Raw genomic sequence first — 21816 nt, 5'->3', positions numbered from 1 at the left:
GCTCTGTCACCCTCAAAGTAAAGAACTTTTTCCTCATGTTCAGATGGAGCTTCTTGTGTTGCAGTTGGTGCCCGTTGCCCCTTGTTCTGTCACTGGGCACCACTGAAAGGAGCCTGGCCCCGTTGACACCTGCCTTTAAGATATTAGTGGACATTAATCAGATCCCCTCTCAGTTTTCTCCTCTCCAGGCTACACAGCCCCGGCTCTCTCAGCCTTTCCTCAGCAGGGAGATGCTCCAGTCCCCTCATCACCTTGGTATCCCTCCACTGGGCCCTGTGCAGCAGTTCCCTGTCTCCCTTGAGCTGGGGAGCCCAGAACTGGACACAGGGCTCCAGGTGTGGCTTCACCAGGGCAGAGCGAGGGGGACGATAACTTCCCTCGACCTGATGGCCATGCTGCTCCCAATGCCCCCCAGGGTCCTTCTTGGCCACCAGGTCACACAGCTGGCTCATGGGCAGCTTGCTGTCCCCCAGAACCCCCAGGCCCTTCTCCGCAGAGCTGCCTTCCAGCAGGTCACCCCTGGCCTGTGCTGGTGCATGGGGTTGTCCCTCCCCAGGTGCAGGACCTTACACTTGCCTTTGGTGAGCTTCATCAGGTTCCTCTCCTCCCAGCTCTCCAGCCTGCCCAGGTGTCACTGAATGGCAGCGCAGCCTCCTGGTGTGTCAGCTGCTCCTCCCAGCTTTGTACCATCAGCAAACCTGCTGAGGGTGCGCTCTGTCCCTTCAGCCAGGCCACTGATGAATAAGTTGAGCAATTTCCACAGAGTTTATTATTTTTTCCCTCAAAATCTGTTCTGAAGTCTTGCATGGCAGTCTAGTAAGACTAGCGAGACCATAGCTGTCTGCATCTGCTTCTTTCACAGGTATGGCTATAACATTCATTATTCTTTATTTCTTCTGCTGCTGTTTCCCAAGCAACTAAATACGTAGAGGGAGTAGGGAGTAAATTTATAGATACTCTTTTTATGTAGCAAATTGTTAAGTTTCACAAACATTTCTAAGCTGCTGCTCCCAGAAGAGCTGATCCTGCATTCAACCCTCCCCAGCAGCGTGTTCGCAAGCTGCATTTTCCCTTTTACCAGCACAAGTCTTCGTATTAACGGCACAGCGAATCTGATCAAGCAAGTGATTCAGGTTAAAAAATATTAAGCTTGTGACTGTCTTTCTCAGTCTGGTCCTCTCTGTGTGGAAGCATTCAGTGTTATGGAAGGAAGCAGCTAGGGATGGGAATAAGGAGTTATAGTAAGGGACCAGATGAGACTGACCCTTCTGGTAGCGGTACCGATTCATACTGTTGTAGAGACTTAATCGAACTACAGGGTAATTTCATGGTGGGTTTTAGTCTAGGTCTCTAGAATTTTTTTTTTGTATTTCTCAAATAAGAACATTTTCTGCTGTGTTACTTGGAAAAGAAATTTCACTTTCGTTCATATGAGTAAAATATGTCAGCTGTATCAGTTATTGTGAGCAATCCTGAGGAAATTTGAGATATTTATTTAAATTTAGTTTGCTCTTCAGTGATGACATAGTATTTGATGATTAAATAAATATACTGCTGTCTGTGATTGATACAGATGGATTGCACAAAATCAGGCTAAACTATAGTGAAGACTCAGCTGATGGCAGTAAACTAAATGAAGATGAGCTTATAGATTTTTCTGAAGACCAAGATAACCAGGTAAAGAATTTAGCAATTTTATTTGGGAAATGTGAACTGTTGTGTTGCATTTTGAATGGGCAGCTTAAAAGCTGTATACATATTGTAAATGTGCATTTTTTAAAGCTGCTTTTCTTTACAAGTGTCAAATCCAAAGCACTGGCTACCTACAAAAACTTGCAAATTAGCTGACAGGAGGGCGTTGTGCATTTGTTCATTAAACTGTTTAATAGGACACTGCTGTACTGATCCTGCATTTAGTTTTGTGAGTCTTTTGCATAGTGGCAATATTATGCAATTATTTTAGTGGAAACTCTGGAAGTTAATACATTTCTGTTTTATCTGTCAGACCCAAGAACAAGTTTGTCAGCTTTCAGCTGCATTTTCTGGACATAAAGAGATGCATTTGTGACTAGTTGCTACGCTGCTGTTTGATTTCATTGGTGCTTCTCCTGATCAAATTTAAACAGCAGGGATTTATAATCAAGTAGTGTTCTCGTTCAAGTTGCAAGATGCTTAGATTTTAGAGCTGTGGAAAGACTGATCATTAAAATGTCCTTTACTGACTCACTGCCAGGTATGAGGGCACGATTCCATAGGCCTGTTGCTTCCACAGTGTATATTCAGTGTGAGCAAGCTAGGAGTTACATGTTTACTATTCTTCCTAATTGGCCTTCCTGTTCGTGTTCCAGGTGTATGACTCCAAGTTGTCCGAAATAGAGTTGGAGACTATCAGATATACAGTCTAGGAATTACCTATTTTTCACCTCTGAGTCTAGAACAAAAATTATTTCCCAAAGTCTCCAGCTATTTGCAGTGGCTTCCAAATAGTATGTTTATGTATGCATACATATAAAAGCCTCAGTTTATGTTGAAACCTAAATGCTTTTCATGTAGACTCAACCCACCTCTCCTGTCATGCCACTTGCCCAAATGTTCTGTGATTCTCACCTGACAGAAGTGCCTTTTTTGTCTATTTTGTAGCAATTAAGAGTTGCCTGGAGATGGGAGGCTGAGGAGTAGAATGTTTCCAATCAAGTACGGGGCATGAAGGCAGGGAAGAAAGCAAGCACATGGCCAACTGTGTTCCTTGAGAGGAGGAAAAGATAGCAAATTTCATGGTTGCAGTGTAGCTTAGAACTTAACTGAGGCTGAAGCTGTTACTGATATCATGTAGAATGCACAAAGCAAGTACAGAAATGGTAGAACATGACAAGCTGAGTGCACTTTCTCATCTGCCAAAAATGGAGCTGAGGCTGCAACAGAAACAAGTGTATTAGGAACTAGGCGGTAGTTTCTGATACGATAACATCTTCATGGCATAGCACAAGGATTTCAGTCATAGGATCCTATGTGTTAGTGATGTGTACATAATTCTCACCAAAAATTTCACAAACCATGCTGATACAGGGGTTCCTATTTTTGGAAAGCATCTCTTTCCCTATTACGTAATGGTCTGCGGTAATAATGGTGAACTCAGTAGAAGGGTAAGAAACTAAATCATTGGGATACTTTTAGATACAATAACTTAGTGGTTTTGTTCATAAAACTTCCATACTCTTCATAGCAATCAATACTGAAATCAAAAGGCCAAAGAATATTCCGAGGTTTGTGGCATGGCTGTTCTTGCACCATGGTCTATATAATAATGGCAGTCTTAATTTCCCTTGCCCTAAGAACCAAGTTGTTTCATTCTGGAGCTGAGATCAGATTTTGCTTCTGAGTTCATTGCAGTTCTTGTCTCATTTCATCTAGAAGATACGATACTTGAAACCACCAAGTAAATTTCCAGTAATCATTAGCAAGGGGGAAAGTGTTGCCAATTTTGATTATAAGCAAATAATGGAGTTGCACTTCTTTTAAGCCAGGGATGCTTTAAAAAGATCAGTTGCATTTTTTTTCTAGTTTCAGCAGTCATTAAATAAATAGCACCATTCACTCCATGTCATTCCAGCATGGATTTGAGAAACTGTGTGACTAAAAGTTGGTAATGCAAACTTTACAAACAGGAATGGTTTCAGATTAAAGGTACCATTTCTTTATTAAACTTATGTTATTGGTCTTCAATAAAAAGTGTAAGTATAGCAATAATTTCTTTTGCATCCGTTTGAAAAACAATATTAGCTTTACTACACCTGTAAACGTGTTGCTTCTATAGGAAGACAGTAGCGATGATGGCGGCCTTGTAGATGATAACTGTAATTCAGAAATGGGACAATGGCACCTGAAGCCTACTATCTGCAAACAGTAAGTATTAAAACAGTTAAAATGGATATTTCATAAAAGTTTATGGAACTTTAAAAGCAGTATTTGTGGGAAATGGTCATCAGTTTCAAACACCTTAATCAGGATGTTATTAGTGTTTGAGAGAGGATTTTATACTTTGTAGTATCATCTTCAGTGAGCAGAAAATTAATGAATGAAACTGCTAGAGAAATAACATGGTTTGGGATTAGATTCCTACAAAAAGAAGCCGCAGTAGTATCAAATGTGTTCAAATGTATCCTTCTATATTAAAAAGCAGTTAAATGCCTTTAAAATAATTAAATTAATATTAAAGAAAACCTTTGTCACCACTCAGATTAGTACAGAAAAATGGGATAAAGTATTATTAATACTTTAACTTTTAACTGCCCCCATTCTTTATCTAAATGTGTTCTAGCTGTTTCTTTTTATTGTCTCTGTTTTTAGGATTACTCCTCTCTCTCTCTCTCTCTCTCTCTCTCTGTTCTTAGGATTATTTTTTCTCTAATAAGAGTGTTCCACAGTACTAAATTCAGTTACATTTTATTAACTTTTTGAGCTGTTTTGGATTTGAAAACCCTTAAAATTTATTCTTTGATGTTTGGAACCCAGAAATTCTTAATAATCATTGATTGCAGTTGCTTGCATTTTGGTGTGACAGAAACGCATTATTGCAAATCCAGAAACATTGCTACTAGTATTGCTGTCTTGACAGTTTCCTTTGTATTTTTTCACAATGTATTTATCCATTTTTATATTTCCTTCTTCATCAGTGTAATGGTAGCTAGAAAGGTAAAGACTTTCACAATATGTTCTTATGGTGCAGAATAAAATTATACATGATAATGGAATGTTTATGACATCTTAATACATTTTCATGAAAGGGTAAAAATCCATCTGTGTTGTGAGTTCTAAGAATATTTATGAGCTTCTGAAGATAGCTTGGCTATATTTGTCCTATTCTGATGATGGATTATCTGTATGTAATACTTCCCACGATATTATAGTCCAAACATGAAATTTAGTAAGATGTTTGACACTGAAGTATCAAACGTCATTAAGGGTGCTTAAATGCTTTACAATTAGAATATTTTTAAATTACTTCTATACGGAAAAGAAAATTAACCTTGAAAAGGCTTTTACTACTTCCCCTTCCCTGCCCCCCCCCCCCAGGTGATGAGTTGTGCACTTTTGAAGAGTGTTGCCTATCTAATAACTGTTTGTTATCAGAAATGAAACCAAGTACAAGTAAAAGCAAACATTAGTCCAGTAATTATATGCTTATATCTAAAAAATTTGCATAATTTATAAATGCAAACACACCTACACGTAAATGCATGCAGGTATTTGTCTGAATTTACTGCTTTCTAGAAATGATACCTTGTTTAAGTGCATGTGTATTATTGTTAGAAAAGAGAAAACAGAGCTTTGTGAAAAGTAATCTACATCCTGTTCATCCCTTAAAATATGTCTTGCATCTAGTCCTGAGATTCTGAACTCTGGTATCAGCTTTGATGTATAAATCCAGCTGTTGCATATAAGGCAGCTGGTATGACTGTTAACATTTTTAGCTACTGCAAAGGTAGCATCCTCTGCATTAAGTGATGGGATGTAAGCACCTGTAGTATGCAAGAGAGTGTTCAAGCAGACTTGGTTCTCTAGAGAATGTTTGTTTATAGGTACATTATTTTTCTAAAGCCTTTCAAGTTGAGTGCCTGTGTGTTCTGTGCATAACTGTCAGCTACATTTCAGATTCATTGGCTGGGATCACTTGTTGAACATGCATACCTGGTGTCATCTTAGGTGCTGTGGACTGTACTATCTGTCCTCCAGCTGCTACTCCAGAAGGATGTTTGTGGGTTCTGTGCCTTACTTTCTAAGTTTCTTGCCAGTGTCCCAGATACCTTGTACATTAAAAAAGGGCATTAGACACCTGAGGGGGTGTTAAGCAATTAGCTTTTACCTGTAACAAATCCTTTCAGTTTGACAGTGCTGTATTTTCTTGGTACATTCGTAAGTGTATTTCATATATGGTTAAATCTAAAGATAACTTTGCATTTAGCTATCCGAGTTAGGGGATTATAGCAGCCCTGGCAAAACTTCGTAGTATTGATCTAGTTTTGTTCAAGGTTGCCCCACAAACTATTTCATAGCTAGTTCTGTAACATTGTGTTTTCGGAACTACTGTAAAATACTGTGTACTTTAAAATTCCCTTCTGTCTTAGGCCCTGCATTTTGCTTATGGACTCACTTAGAGGCCCTTCCCGGTCAAATGTTGTGAAAACACTAAGAGAGTAAGTTTTGTATTTGTGGGTGGTTGTTTTTTCACTAGGGGTTTTTTGGGGGTGGGTGGTGGTGTGGTGTTGTTGCAAAATTCTTCAAGAAAAAGAAGTTTTAATTTGCATGGTCTTTTATCATAGATATTTAGAGGTGGAATGGGAAGTCAGGAAAGGCAACAAAAGAAGCTTTTCCAAAGATGTCATGAAAGGTTCCAACCCAAAAGTGCCACAACAGAACAACTTCAGCGATTGTGGAGTGTACATACTGCAGTATGTGGAGAGCTTTTTTGAGGTATGTATACCTGTTTGTGTAACGTTTTTTGTCTCCTGCAGCAATCAAATCTGAGCTATTAAAAGTACTGCAATTATAAAAGGCTCCTAGTGTAGCTTTTATACCTATTTGTTAGTTATGCATTATAAACTAATTTATACATTAGCATACATAATAATGAATACTTTTTCAAAAATAAACTATCATTTTTAGTTGTATGTATGTATCAGAAATCAGAAGCCACGGAATTTTCTGAGAGAATGCATTTAGAGTCTTCCTTTGTGTTTATATAGTGAGTATCCTTTAATATTAGCAAAGAAGTACCGGAGTTCAAATTTGAGTTAAAAATCTAAAGATGCAGCACAAAAAGCTTGGTTTTTTCGCCCTAAGAACTGTGACTATGAATAAATCAGTTAATATGATGCAGCTGTTTTTTCAACTTGCAAGAGAGCATGTAAGTGGAAATCATTACAGCTAAATGCCAGATCTTGATTCCATTGAAGAAATTGGTTAAAGTCCTACTTACTTAAACTGTCTTGGTCTTCAAGTTACAGCTCCTTTGAGAAGCAGTGGAGGCATTAGCACCTTCAGGTCTAGGTTGGGAGGAGAAATGGTGGTCAAGTGAGATGTTGCCTGCATGGGACAGTAACTCGGTTTACAGTCCACAGTACTTTAAAGCACTGTTCCTAAACTGTCCTGTAACCAAGCCTTTCCTGGGAAGGCTGGTGGTTTCTTCTCCATTCGACTACCCTCCCCTCATTCATACTTTCTGTAAGAGCAGCAGGGCTTTAGCAGAGTGCATTCACACAAATCGAAGTCTAAAAGCTTTTGGTTTACTGCTGAGTCCTTGAGAGCTTAGAACCATCCTAGAGTGCTTCCTGTTTTGTACACGGGGGATGTAAGAAGCAAGCAAGTTTTCGTGCTCTTAGCCCCTTCTTTCTTGTGAATTGACTGCTGAATTACGTCAGGCTGAATCCCTTGTCCCGCCTGGTCTTGCAAGGGTGCAGCAGCTTTGTCTGCCAGGGAATAGGGATATGGCACGTAAGTGTGTCAGATGGCAAATCACAAGGTATTGTCAGAAGTCACCGTAGTGGGAGAGGAAAACCTGTACTGGCTGCATGGTACTTGACTGCCTTACAGTTACTGAACTGATAATTTCAGCTGATCATATATTTGAAAATTTTCACAAAGTCTCATTGTTTTTAGCAGCTGTACAAACTGAATGGGGAAGGTGCCTAATTTGACATTTGTGGACTATTCAGGCACAACCTTTTCTTTGTGGATTTAATTCAAGTATCATCTTGTTAATAATAAGGGTTGAAATCATGGCGAGTGTTGTTTTGTTTTTTTTTTTTTTTAAATCAAAGACTTTGTTTGACAGGGTAGGCAGTGTAATGAGGAGCATACCTGCCGGCCAGCGGGTACTCTCGTTCAGTCAGCACCGTGCCTGTTCGCAAAGGGACGGCTCTGAGCTGCCGCATGGTGGCCCCCAGTTCCCTCCGGCGGTGCTGGGGACTGGCTTAACTGGGGAGGGGGTGGGGGGTGAGTTACCTGGCTGCTGCCGCCGTGGGGATGCGGGGGGGGCGGCCGGACCGGGGCCCCGGTCCGGCCGCCCCCCGCGCATCCCCACGGCGGCCCCCAAAAAGCCCTAGTTAAGGATGTGCTCAGATTAATTTGAAATATCTTTCTGGTTTTGGTACAAACACTAATTAGGTTTTGTTAATGTTCTTACGCCTCTGTCTAGCCTATTTCATAATTGAAACAGTTGGAAAACTTGTTCAGTTTTTGCCCGTGGTTTTCTGCATCTTTAGTGTCATTCTTCTGAAGTCTGCTTACTTCTGGTGTTAAGTAGCTTCATTGGCAAAATCAGTTAAACGGAGGGGGTTGTTATTGCTGCATTATCTACTTGATGTTCTGTTTGGAGTACTGTGGCTAGTGCAACATTAGGCATTGACATCTGCAGAATGCCACTGGGTTTTTTTCCCAAGTAGCCTTGCTAGTGTTAGCTCAATGGATGAATGCAATTCACTCTTAAATAACCCTGTTAATGATGTAAACTGGAATACACAAAGGGAGGAATTTTCTTTGAGAGAAAACACTATTCTACAAACTGTTGTTTGGTTAGGGTGAAATTGTTGTAGTGTCACAGAAGTGACATAGATGATGTCTGATAATAATCATTCTTTCAATTCTTTGGATGATTTACCTGTAGCAAGAAATCAGAATGTAAGTATAAAAAGTGCTCGTGGCAGCCAGGGGCTTTTCACAGGCCCTGTTTTCTAGGGTGAAATGTAAAACTGACTTTCCTAGTTGGCTGTGGTCCTAAAGATATTTATAAGAACAGGAGTATTTAGCAAGAAATTCCTGAACAGCTCTAGATTTTGATGCTAGTCATTCTTAAAAAAAAAAAGTACTATGCCATTACAATAATAATTTTGTTTAGAAAATAGAACAATTTTAAGCATTTATGCAGTCAAATGTTTTATCTTGAAAGATGTAGAAAAATGAGTAATTTGGATGCTTTTATAAGCAGAACCGTGATCTTGATGAATGTTACTCTGTAACATACTGAAGCTTGATATATTTTATCTTAATTGAACATGTACAAAACACACAAATTGTAGGAATTTTGTTCTATGCTGATGGAATGAGGTGAGCAAGAATGTACTTTTCCTCTCTACAGTTCTCTCCAGTCCTTTCGGGGATAACTGCTTACTGTAATATCCAAATGACCTTTCTTTTCAGAATCCCATTGTGAATTTTGAGCTACCAATGAACTTAACAGACTGGTTTCCACGCCCAAGAATGAAAACCAAAAGAGAAGAAATACGAAAAATAATCCTGAAGCTACAGGAACAGCAGAACAAGGAAAAGAAGGGACAAAAGGACCCAGGTTCAATGGAAAGATCTTTGCAGGAAAAACCAGAACAGCTTATCAACAGCAGCTCAGACTGAATGTTGTATCTGTTGCATGTTAGCCCCACAATCAAAACTGAAATATACATTTTTGTCTGCCCAGACTAAAGATTTGGCATATTCTCTGCTCAGAGTTACTTGGGAATGTTTAATGCCTGTATAAATGTGTGTCATAAAATGATATAATTCCCACAAAGATGTGTATTAAGTAAGCAAGTCTGTACATATGTTAATGAGGCCAACTTTTTCAGCATTTGTAATTACTTTTTTTCCACTTGTTAGGGAGCTTTTGTTATGTATTTCTGTTAATAGAACTTAAATAGCAACTTCTAAACATAAAGCAAATAAAGAAAATATTTATAGGATAAAATGGTTAACTTTTTCTTTTTCAGTAAAGTTGTAATGTTACAGGCTTAAGTAACACATAGGGGAATGATTTGATAGTGAGATAATTAATTCATATTTTGACCCTATTTAGTTGCCCTTTACAAGATTATTCTGCTTGCGCTACAAACAGTAATTATGGGCAAGTGTCTCAATGTACCATGGCCTCAGAGAGGGTGATTCCCATCCTCCCAGTATCTAAGTGTAGGCAGTGTAATAGTTAATAGGACTGCTTCAGATTTGGGGTTTTAAAAGATACGCATTGCAATTAAAATTCCACCCTTGCTTTAGTGGGACGGGCTAGGGAAAGGGAGAATGCTCTTTGACCAGAGATGACTATTCAAACAGTATTATAAAAGTGGTTTCATTGAAGTGATCTTGAGTGATACTATTAAATCATATTTTGTGGATCCCAATTGTTGTACAGGTGTATTTTGAGACTTTCTTCATTATAAAATTGTATTTTGGTAAGTGTACTTGGAATAGCAGATTGCCCACATTACATTTTCTATGTTACAATTCTGAATGTTACATTCATATGTGCTTTATCTAAGTAATGAACATTTAAAAAGAAAAAAGTGTATGATTACTATTTTTTGTAATATCCACGCAAAAAACCAAAATACCAGTGTTCATTGCTTGCTTGTTTGTTCTTGGCTTTAGGTAGCATCAGACTAATGTTGGGATTTGTTTGGATATTTCCAGTGTATTTTGATTTTACAATAATCTTAAAATGCCATTGTTGCTTAAACTGCAAACATGGCCTTTTATCCTGGTTATAGAAAGGCTTTGGTATTTCAAATGAGGAAAGTAAGAGATGGTTCCTGAAAGGATATTTATATATCCAATGTTCTGCTAATACAGATATCTTTCAAGGGAACCAGAAACTGTGTCTTCCCAGGAAGGAATCTGTTGGCGGAAGAGGGGGACCTTCTGTCCCTCCTTGCAGATAGTATTTTTCTCTCATCATTTTTCTACTGGGAATGTTATTTGTCGTTCCCTTCTCCCAAAGAGAAGCAGCAGAAAATTCATTGGCTCGACTCTGTGTGCCCTGGGATAAACCTTTATACACAAGATCAAGTCTGACCCAGTACTTCAGGGTCTCCATGAGTTTTCATTCTCACCAAACCCTGAAAACACAGCTGCTGACAACATTACTGCCAGGGCATTTCTGCACAGGTGGCTCTCTCTGGATCCCTCTGTTTAAAAAGGGGGGTACACTCACAAAGGCGATACAACCATGGGCTGCTAACCTTTTGCACAAATAACCTGTGAGATTTTTGGGGAGTTGTTCATTCCCTCATCTCTTTCTTCTCGCATGGACCCTGGGCCCCATGGAGAACATGTAAGCACCACATATATATGTTATGTTGGAGATGACTTCTACACAGGTTTCTTGTTGGAAGTATATGGGGGCAATCTTCTGGACTACAAATTAAATACACAATGTGCACACCTCCGAGTTGTTTCCTTCATCAGATTTATCCAGTGTTCTTGCCACTGTTGGGGAAAATCTAAAACAGTTTCAGATTGTTTCCCTGCACGGTCTTGTATATCTGGCTTTCGTGCAGCTGACATACTGGAAGAGTAGTTTATACAAATGCAAGTAAATCAGTGATTTAGATCTTGTAGGGAAGGAAGGAAAATAATTTCTTGGAAATACAGAGGAGAGACAATTGCAAATGGAATGTATTCCTTGCCAGTCTTGCCTTTCCCAGTGGTATATTCTAATCATACGGAATATATCCAAATTTGATCAATAGCATAGTCGGTTTTCCTTTTGCTAACGTTTGTGATGCAGGTTCAAAATTTGATGCTGTAGAACTGTTTGGTTTTCTTGCTAGGAATGGCCTGGTGCTTCCTCCTTTTCCTTCCTCTTTCCTGTCCTCCCCTTCTTCCGTCCTCCCCTCCCCCCTTTTTCAAAGCTGTGAAGAAAGTGTTTGATTTGTTATCATTTAATGTTAAAGGTCTCGAGATCTTCAGTCATATACAGCAAGCTAATATACATGTTAAATATAGGAAACTTATTTTTTTAATAAAATGTGATGTTAATAGAAAAAAACCACAGAATTAAGAATTGAGTTATTTGAAACCTTACTGGCTTGGTTTAAAAAGCTCGCTACCACATGTGCTTGTTAGATATTTGTTCTCAACGTAATGGTTCAGCTACGCTACGGTGTTTTGCGGTCTGACAAGGAGTTTTACCAGTGAACTTTCTGAATCGGATTTATTCAGTGCAAGTTAGTGAGGTAGGGACTAGATACGTTTATTTCATAATTCTGTGACAACGCATACAGTCTAAGGAAAGTACAAATTGTATATTCCTTTATAAGATTTAAGATTACAAATGCTTTAAAAGTAGCACAACTGTGTTCTGCAGTATAAGGTGTCAGATGGCTACCTCATGAAACGTATCTGTTGGTATTGTTTTTCACATCGGGTAGAATAACAGTTAAGAATGCTTATAAAAGTTTTAGATTACTTAGCATAAAAAATGCATGTACTTCTGGTGCACATTTGCAGGATAGCTGCAAAAGCAGAAGAGACATCTAAGTAGTCCCTTGTGACATTCCTATTTTTCTTGCTTAAGAAGCTGAGCAGGCTCTTCAAAGACCAGAGACTTTAAACAGAACAACTGTGTTGTTGATTTTTGAGGTTGCACTGCATTCTTGCCTTGGGAGAATCTAACTTCCAAAACACTCAGTAAAGAAAGAGTTGGAAAAATCAAGCAACTTTACACCATGATGAGAAAACCATGCTGTTGATTTTTTTGTTTTGTTACTGTATTGCATAGCAAATGGGTAAAGCAGAACAAGAAGCTTTTGCATGTATGATTTTTTTCATTCTTGTTAACATAGTTTCTCTGAAAATTGGAGTGAACTACTAGACTTTTCTGATGAACAAACTGCAGCAGCTTACCTATCCACTGTAATTTTTTACTCAGATTTTTAAGTAGAATGTGTTTTCAGTCACCGGTTATAAAAGCTTCATATTGCCCTTCATTGATAACATGGTACTCATGTTTTGGCATGTGAAAAGAAGAGATAGCTATAAAGGTGCTTGTTCTTTAGAGCCCTGATTCTTGGGGCCACAATGATCAGAGGTACCAGAGTCTAGGTAAAAGATCTTATTTCATTGTGGTATGACACTTTTTGTAACGGTCTGTCTCCAATTCTACATACCCAGTACCCCTAAAGAACCTCTATGCAATGACTTAGGTTCACAAAGGTACTTCATCTCCCCCAAGTCTTTTGACTCTTCCCATCTACTTCTGGAAATCAAAGGGGAGCTGATGCTACAAACCACAACTCTGAAACAGTGGGTGAGGTAGCAGCCATTTTACTTACCTTTCACCAGCACATTTTTAAACTAAATCTTTTCTCCTTAACTCAACCATGCCTGCTCAACAATGTGATGAAACGTGTGTTTTGTAGGCTCCGGTCTGATTAAGTGAGGATGTGATCTGGAAAGTGGCTCTTTTCTCTGTTGATTTTGCTAGATTTTAACAGGCTAGATTTTGCTTGCTCTTAACAAATTTGTATTTGCACCTATGCAAACCTGTGGTTACAAAAGGAAACTTGGTAACGTACGCCATACCTTAGGGATTCTTTATTCAGTTGTGCAAGTAGTTGCTAGCTGCAACCTAGATACAAACAGCCAGGCTGTTTCTTGGGGGTTTTTGTTTGGGTTTTTTGTCGTCTTCGTCCCTCCTTGTTCTGTTGGGTATTGTGATCAGATTCTCTCTAGGGTTCTTTGGGGTATGACTTTACCCAAAACAATCATCAGTATGTCATGGTAAGTAATTCAGGAGAGGGAAGAAGGATTACTATTGTTCTTCTTTTAAGTAAAAGATTCCTGTATATGAGAAAAACAGCAGCAGCAAAAAAGCTGGATGTACTTATAAGTAGATAGTCAAATCCACGTAGTGTATGTGTCCCTTTGCGCAATATCATAGATTTAGGTTGTATTTACAAATTCCATCATCAGGACCAGATTCTCTTTTACTGTAAGCTGACTGAATACTGAATACATATAAGGTTAGCGGGAGACAGACTAGTTTCTTTCAGCTCAGCATTGGTTCCCCTGTAAGCTGTGAGGAGTCCCCATAAGGGAAAAGCACACTGCTCCAGCCAGCCTGAGCTTCTGCTGGGCTGAGTCTGTTTAGATTCTGGTCTTTAACCCAGAAATTAGAGCATGTTAGATTTCCACAGTGGTTTAACTTAGTGAAATTTACCAACTGTTTACACAAACCTGTATCTGCTTAACCATATTTCTAAGTTTGAGAACTCGGTTTACTTTTGCACATAGACTGATGCCAACTAAAAAGATATATATACACTGAATATAACTAAGTAGACTGATGCCAACTCCCAGCAGTAGTTTGCAGACTGTTAACACAAACCTCTACCCCTGTTGTCCTCCAAATATAACAGTTTTTAAATCAAGCTCTGTGACAGTGCTTGTTTACATCAGGTTCTCCTTCCTAACTCAGATTTCGTAAAAATAATGTGTTTCCCTTCTTTTTGTATGTATGTAAGGAGGAGTACGGTGGTAGCCTGGATAGGGACTTCAGTATATATTGGACCAAACCTACAATATTAATTGGTTGTAATAATAATAATCAGGAAATGGTTGGGAATTTAAAGCTCTAGGATGTGTGCACTATTTACGCGGCAGGCTGAAAACAGTGATTATTGTAGGTCTAGAAAACTTCATATTCTATAGCTTCAGGCCTCGAAGTGTATTTCATACTATAGATCAGTAATATACCAGATGGTGGCTTGGTTCTGTAATACAAGCAAATCAGGCAGGCTAACCCCAAAAGAGGACTATTAAAAGCATGACAAGTTTCTCACAGAAAATTACACTAAATACACTGGAATGCAAACAAATGGAATATGTTTCTTACTTAAATGTTCCTTGGTTCTGAAACCTAAACTGCTTTGTAAACAATATTGTAATAAGATCTGTCCGTGTTACAAAAGGGCAATAAAAGGCCATGAGAAGTTGCACAGCTTCCTCCCATCCTACATGACTTCTAGACTACAAAACTCTAGACTCCCATCCTTCTAGAATTCAAACAAAATTTGCACTGACTCCTTCCATGGCAAATGAATGTTTAGGTTCCAGGATCAAGAGGAAATTTGTAACAAACATCTGGATTAATGTGTTGAATGTGTTTGTATGGACAGCTTATGATATGATATTTAATTGGAAAGTGATACAGCTGCTTAGCCCAGGGAAACCGAGCCTTTGTTTTGCAAAGGCAGTGTTCCCTGACTGAATTTATTAGGGTTTTTTTTTGCTCTATACTTTACTCTACAGTCATTTGTGTGAACTTTTCATTCTACTCTCAATTATTCTCAGTCTTTCATATCTAGTGAATTAAGTCAGATGCAGTATAGTCAGCCTGATTTCAGTATCTAACTTGCATCTGTGTATCTCAGTATCTCAGTCATCTGTGTAAAGCAAGTAAGTTCTCCAAGTCAAATGAGGTTCCCTTTTTCATAGGGACATTGTCTAATTCCAATGCTTTTATTTAGACACTTAATTATTCTGGCCAGTTAGGAGCTAGACAGGGTAAACTTGGCTTCACTCTGTATCTTGTCTGCAGTCAGTGTTGCTTCATGTCATTAACTCCGTTTTGCAAATTGAGTGCTGAAGTTCAGGGAAAGAGGTTAAAAGCATTTTAGTTTAACTAGGCTGAGCTACCCTAACTAAACTGCTGAAATTGATGGTCCAGCTACTCTCGCTTGTGGCTGTTGAAAAGAAAGCTTAAAAAAAGGTGCTTGCTGTTTACTTAGCTACTTGAAGAGAGAGACCGATTTTGTGGTTAGGAGGACTGTTTGCCTAGACTGGAATTTCGTTGACCTGAGATTGTCAGAAGCTAGATGTGCTTTCAAGTAGAACTTATCAAATATATTAATTCTGTGATTAATTTTTTCTGTTTTTTCCTTATATGATGAGCTTCAGTTTGCATCCTGCATAGTCAGCTGCTATACCAAGCTCCTCCCATTTCTGAGCCAACGTGACACTAAATGACTGTGATCATCAGCCTGTCCATATAGTCAGAAATCCCCTGAGCTTAGGGGAGGAAATCTCGTTTGATTTCAAACTTACTTTTACCCACAGAGTTATCTTCATTTGTCTGAAAAGCTGACCATGCTAAGACGACCTGCTGTAGTATTCTGAATCCAGGAGGTGTGATTGTTTATGCCCCAAAGCCCCCATTTACTAGTATTTTCATTCAGTGTCCACGCTTGAGATGTCATTCTGCATCTGTTTCAGATATGTAGTTTCACAAGGAATTAACTAAGGGACTATCTTAAGTCTTTCCCACCTGGTTCCCATTATTAGAACTGTCTGTGAACAGATAAGTGATGCAGATTTAGTAAATCGAGTCAGAACTGGACAATTTGGCACTCCCTGAGCCAAATAAGCACGCCAGAAGAGAATGCCATGCTGTAGCGTGTATTTAACTTCTCGGTGAGGATTGCCTTATGCTGTACTAAAATTCATACCACAAGGTGTTAAAGAGCTGGTGTGGAATTTAAGTGTGGGCGTGAAACCCAACTCAAAGGCTGCTCACTAGCAGGAGAGCACTCGGGTGAGGTTTAAGGTAATCTAGCTAGCACACGTACGGGAAGGGTGTGGGGAGGCAAGTTTAGTCTGCGCTTTTGCTAGTGTTCAAGCGCACGTGTAACTGCACTGCCAAGGAACAGAGACATGCTGACACAACGTGCCACTTTGACACCCTACTTTTCTGCCAAAGTATTGTTCTTCCTTCGTGCAGCAATGGTCCCAAGGCAAGTTTGTTGAGTGGTTTGCCCCGATGGATATCAGTGACAGAACCTGCATCTTTGAGAATGGATTTATTCAATGAGCAATGTAAATTAAGCTGTCTCTGTTCTGTATAATAACCTCGCAGTGATACGTGAGGGCTAGACAGCAGAGGTGTGCCTGCAAGAACTTTGCAGAATTTGATTCTTAGCAGCATTAGCAATCTTCCTTTTCGGCGTCGGAGTATGTTCCTCACGCTGCCTTTTGCATTGAAACTATTTTTTATTTCTTCCTTCTTCTATCAACAAAGTGTAGGAGAGCCACAGCTGGACCCTCGTATTTTGTGAATTAGATTACTGCCAGACCACCTCTGGTCCCTGCCCAAAGGTGTGGTATAATTTCAAGGGGATCACTCATTGCTCTCTTTAACTTTTCTTGCCCAAGACTGGCTCAAAAGCCAAAGCTAAAAATGCCTAAAATGAAATGTCTGAAATGGAATGGAAGAAAAGTCCTCACAGTATGTTTAACAGGATACAATAATTTGGGAACATGCTAGATGAGCAGTGGCCTTTACAGAAAGATTTAAAGGTTGGTTACTATCCTCACAGAATTAACAAGGAAAAAAAGTCTGCACTGAGAAGCTATCAGTACCGTGATCTACCATATCCATACTGAAGTTCATTTAACTGCAGGTGAGTAGCTTCTGCTCCGTGAAGGCAGCCCTAGGCCTGACATCTATCTGTAGGTTACTTATTTACTGCAGGCTAGTTCTGCATTTCAGATAGCCTGCAGTTATTTTATCAACAATAGCTGTTCATCTCTAAAAAGGAAGTCTACGTCGGTGATCACAGTGTGTGGCAAGGGGTGGGAGCAAGAAGCAAAAATGTAAAAAAAAAAAAAAAAAAAAAGCTACGCTATGGTAATTGCTATTGTGTGTTATCTGTGTGGCTTTTACTGGGTTCTCGTTCCTACACTGCAGCTCCTCCCTGTCCTCCAGGTGAAATATCTAAACTGGTGGGGCCCATTCTACTTTTAATACGGGTGAGAGCGGGCCCATGATACCTTTGCCAGAGAGAAGCTTCAGCAGAAACAAAAGCAAATCTTCTCCGCAGAAACATGGGGCGTGTTGTACCAGGAATGGAATCCATCTCTCCTCAAATATCGGGATGACTCCAGGAATATCTTCCAGCTGCTCTGAGGTACTGTAATCTCATTTTCCTTTCCTCACCATTTGGGTCCTGTAGAATGAACCTGCTCACAAAAGTAAAACAAAAAGCAATAGACTTCAGAAGGATTATGAGTTGATGAGTTAGGGATTCCTCTTACCTCCTTTCACGCTATAATTTATGCAAGCCTGTTTCTCTGGAGCTACCCACAATTCAAAATAATCAATTTCCTTAATTGAATTATCCTTTAAGGAGAGGAAATAGAAAAATGGGGCCAGTCCAAGAGACTTACTCCCAGTCAAAAAAAACAGCTTCAGGAACTGGTTACATGTTGTTAGGGGTGGAAATGCAAAACCATGAACCTTCCTTAACTAATACATTGTCTGATAATGCAAAAGGAACTACTTACCAGTTGAAAGGAAACAGGAAGACTTTACGGAGGAGCTCTTGCCTTAAAACTTGTCTAAAATTTGAAAAAACTTGAACGAAGCTGTTGGAATACAGAAGGCATGTGGAAAAGTCAGAATATTAAAAAAATTAGGTGTGGGCAAAATAGGTGTTCATGTAAAGTCTACTGGAAAGAAAGAGCAAGGGAAAAAAAAAAGGATCATTTCACAGCTGTCAAAATTAGAAAATTATGTATGTGCACATAACACTAAGTGAAAGGGAGCAGATAAAATAAGACTTACACACCAATTTCCAGTAAATAATTTACATGATAAGGAAATGAACGGTGCTTATCTAGACTAAGCCTCCTTCGAAAGAAACCAAAGGTTGATCCCGAAAGGAACGTCATCTTGCAATTGGTAAGCACGCTACTGCTAAAAACCCAGCAAATTTTCTTGGTCTTTCTCTGCCTCTGAACATAAGCTGCTAGACTTTGAGCCAGTTAGAAATGTTCTTTGCAAACATATGAGCAAGCTATTCTTTATCCAGCCAAGTAGCAGATAAATTGTGCTGGCAGGGCTATGTTGGCAGCTACAGTGCCTATATTTGGAAACTCCGCATGGGTAATTCCAAAATGGTTTTAAAACCAATGAGGTTTGGTTTAGTTTTTGGTTTTTTTTTTTTCAGAAATTAATTGCAAAACTATAAAATCATTTTAGGGAGGATCAAGGCACTAAAATGAAATACTCAGCAATCAGGAAACTCTGTGAGTTGATGCTGACAAGCTGTGAGGTATTTTAACACAACCACACTACACAGATACAGTGTAATTACATCATGTTCCTATATATTTAGAGTATGCCAACAAAGCAGTGTAAAGTAAATGAAGTTCTGGCCTCATTAAGTTATTGGCTGTGACTTAAATCAGTGCCCATGGACATTTTTACAAGCAGAACTTTGCTCATTATATGCGAAGTGTAAAACAGTTGTAGCTATGTGTAATCCATGGGGAAACCCAGCTAACACCAACATGATTTAAACACAGGCTTTCCACCTGAGGAGTTGGTAAAGGCTTGTAGTCGATGTCAAACCTGATTTTTGCATTTAATTTTTCATAATAAAGTGTGGGGAGAGAAACTTGGCACTCACAATACTAGCCACCTCTGGAATGAAATTTCCAGCCATGCAAGTGTGAGAGCTGTTACAGTTTTGTGTTTATATTGAATTGTCTACATTTTGATTGGCTTAATTGTACATATGAATAGGAATCACTTTCATAGGAATTTAAACAGCCAAGACATGGTATGATATTTTTTGAAATGAAAACACACATAGTATTCTCCCAGGGTTTTCTGAGAAGTCATCTGGGGTCCTTTACCTGCTCATCCTTCCAAACTACCATTCATCAGCACTGACAAAATATGGTGGCTTAAACAATTAACACATTTTTTTTAAAAATATGTGGCAACTTTAATGGCAGAAACTGCTTACTGTAATCTGTAACAACGTGAATTCACAGTAAAATATTTGATTTTAATATCTGGTTGAATGAAGACACCTTAAACATCTGGAATATCATCAGTTCTTTGCAGCAGGGCTGCAGTGAAGAGGCACGTGCACCTGTCAATAGACATTTTAATATGTCACGCTGCCTTGTCTCGGTGATCCTTCTGCCTTTGGCATGCTGGTGGGATTCCTGGTTGGCTGTCCAGAATACTGCGTTTGCAAATTTAAGATAGCACTTATATATATTTCTTATTCGTGATATTTCTCATTCATCAGAACAGACCCTCACGGTCTGATGGGTACAGCATGAACCCACCCCGAGCGAAAGCTATGCCAACAGACCTCACCTGTGCTTTGCAGCTGTGAGCGGATGCTCCTCCACTGCAGCTTCCCCTGCTCGACGTGCTGAAGTGCGGGGCGAACAGGGTGATGCTAAAGGCACTCTGCTCTCCCTCACAGCCTTGAACTGCGTCTGTCCCTTATACAGCTACTAAACAAAAATTGGTTGGCATCTCCAACCCAGCCCTGCTGTTGCTGGTGTTCAAGAAAGTCTCAGTTTGACTAAAACTAGAGGCTGATCCAACTTTCCCAGGAATGAAACTGGAAAGGCATCTTGCCTCCCTCCTCATATACAGGCAAGGGGCACAGTAAAACACATTTTGCCTTGTTTCCCTCCACACCCCATCCTGCCCTTTGGCTTACGATGAAGTTCTTGCCCTCAGATTTTACTTGTGTGTGAGTTTTCCTGCATTTTCCCAGAGGATTTACAGAACGGATGCTGCTGTGTCTTGGCTTATTTTTAGGTTTCCCAGGGAGAAAAGAGGGGAGAGAGTGGAGACACGCCTCTCCTGATGGGGGAGCGGCATGTCGGATGGTGGGAGCGCTCAGCACTGCCCGGCTTCCACTGCACCATGGAACTGACCAGCTTGTTTACACTGAAAATATTTTGTTGACTGTTTCTTGACATTGTAGCCTGTTTTGCTAACAGAGAGGGGATTATCCAGTCAGCAAATTTACATTTAATCGAGTGGTCCAGTCAGTTTCATCCTCCCACATAAAACTCCATTCAGTTTTCCTCCCAGATAATTATCCTTATCTCTCTTTTACATAAACAGAAGTAAGGCTGAACATACAAAGTACTGCCCTGAAAGGTAAAGCCAAAGGCAAACTCCCATTCGCTAGAAGTTATACAGCATTTTGATTTGTCCAAATTCTTAAAGATTCCTAAATTATATCAAGCAAAGATGCAACCGTCAAATTCACTCTGCTGCTTTGCAGGTGTGTGGAACGTTTTACAAACCAAAACAACCTCATAGCGCGTTTCAGGAGTTGTAGGAATGTTAATCTGGACATAGGATTTAACTCCACCCATGCCTTGCCCAGGATGAAGGATTACTCAGGTGCTTTTCATACTCCCATTTTCCTTCCCATGTGTATATATATCCACACTGATCCTTGACTGAATCCCTTCCCGAGAGAATCCCCTGGGTTTTCTCTTTAACCCCTAAAAGAGGCCAAGGCCTTATTATAACTGTTGTATCTACAGGGGTTGATACGGCTGGAAGAAAACATTTTGTTTCGATTATTTATTAGCTAGTGGCTGTACAATGTTCCCGATGTTGTCCGAACACTCAAAAAGGATGCAGTGAAGCACACTGTGGCTAAAGAAAGGCAGTTAGGGCTGCAAGATTAAGGCAAATGTGAGAGATTTTGAAGTATGAACTGGTTTGTTTCCCTCTGTCAGCAAAATGCGCAAGAATTTTATGGCCATTGGGTGGAGAGCAAAGCGGCTTCGCACATGCAGTTAGGGTCACTCATGAGGTACTGCGTGAAGAGAAACAAAGTGTTTACAGGAAAGCTGAGGAACCTGCTGGCAATGCTAGGAATGAACGCTCGTAAAGCCGAGGGACGTGGAGGTGACAGAATTCCAGTGTGGCTGCTCAGGGGAAGGTGGTTGTGGGTGCCGAGCATGATGCAATGCTGTCCAGTTGGGCCGCTTTCCCGAGCCACACCAGTGCGCCAGCCACCAGGATGAGAGGCTGGTTCGTGGGCAGGTGCCAGGGGAACCCCGCGGAGCTGCCACGGAGGCCGGCAGGGAGGCGGCCCGGCACCGCGCGGCCTCCTGCGAGCCGCGGGGAGAGGGCTGGGCTGGCAGGTGCTGCTCCTCCAGGGAGCGGGGCCGTGACCGTGTGAGATCCGCCCAGGCAGGGCCCCGGGCCCGGGCCCC

General features: G+C 40.1%; 1 protein-coding gene and 1 long non-coding RNA gene across 3 annotated transcripts in view; one reads left to right on the top strand and one right to left on the bottom strand.

Moving 5' to 3' along the window:
• Positions 1-9802, top strand: part of SENP6 (SUMO specific peptidase 6) — a 78849-nt gene extending 69047 nt beyond the window's left edge. For both annotated transcript variants that reach the window (XM_080388163.1, XM_080388164.1), the window contains 5 exons: positions 1574-1677; positions 3815-3903; positions 6126-6194; positions 6321-6471; positions 9196-9802. In XM_080388163.1, coding sequence (XP_080244289.1) covers positions 1574-1677; positions 3815-3903; positions 6126-6194; positions 6321-6471; positions 9196-9405 — 623 coding nt within the window. In that variant the 3' untranslated portion in view covers positions 9406-9802. The remainder of the gene's footprint in view (positions 1-1573; positions 1678-3814; positions 3904-6125; positions 6195-6320; positions 6472-9195) is intronic.
• A 1688-nt stretch (positions 9803-11490) lies between these two features.
• LOC308064168 lies at positions 11491-21773 on the bottom strand. Its single transcript, XR_013928271.1, has 2 exons — positions 19937-21773; positions 11491-18186 (listed from the first exon to the last, which is right to left on the bottom strand). It is a non-coding gene; the product is annotated as an uncharacterized lncRNA (long non-coding RNA).
• Positions 21774-21816: the final 43 nt, after the last annotated feature.

The sequence above is a fragment of the Falco punctatus genome, assembly GCF_963210335.1.
Source record: "Falco punctatus genome assembly, chromosome: 5".
Lineage (NCBI taxonomy): Eukaryota > Metazoa > Chordata > Aves > Falconiformes > Falconidae > Falco > Falco punctatus.
The sequence above is the reverse complement of the archived record's forward strand: the minus strand, read 5'-3'. Positions and strand labels throughout refer to the sequence as shown.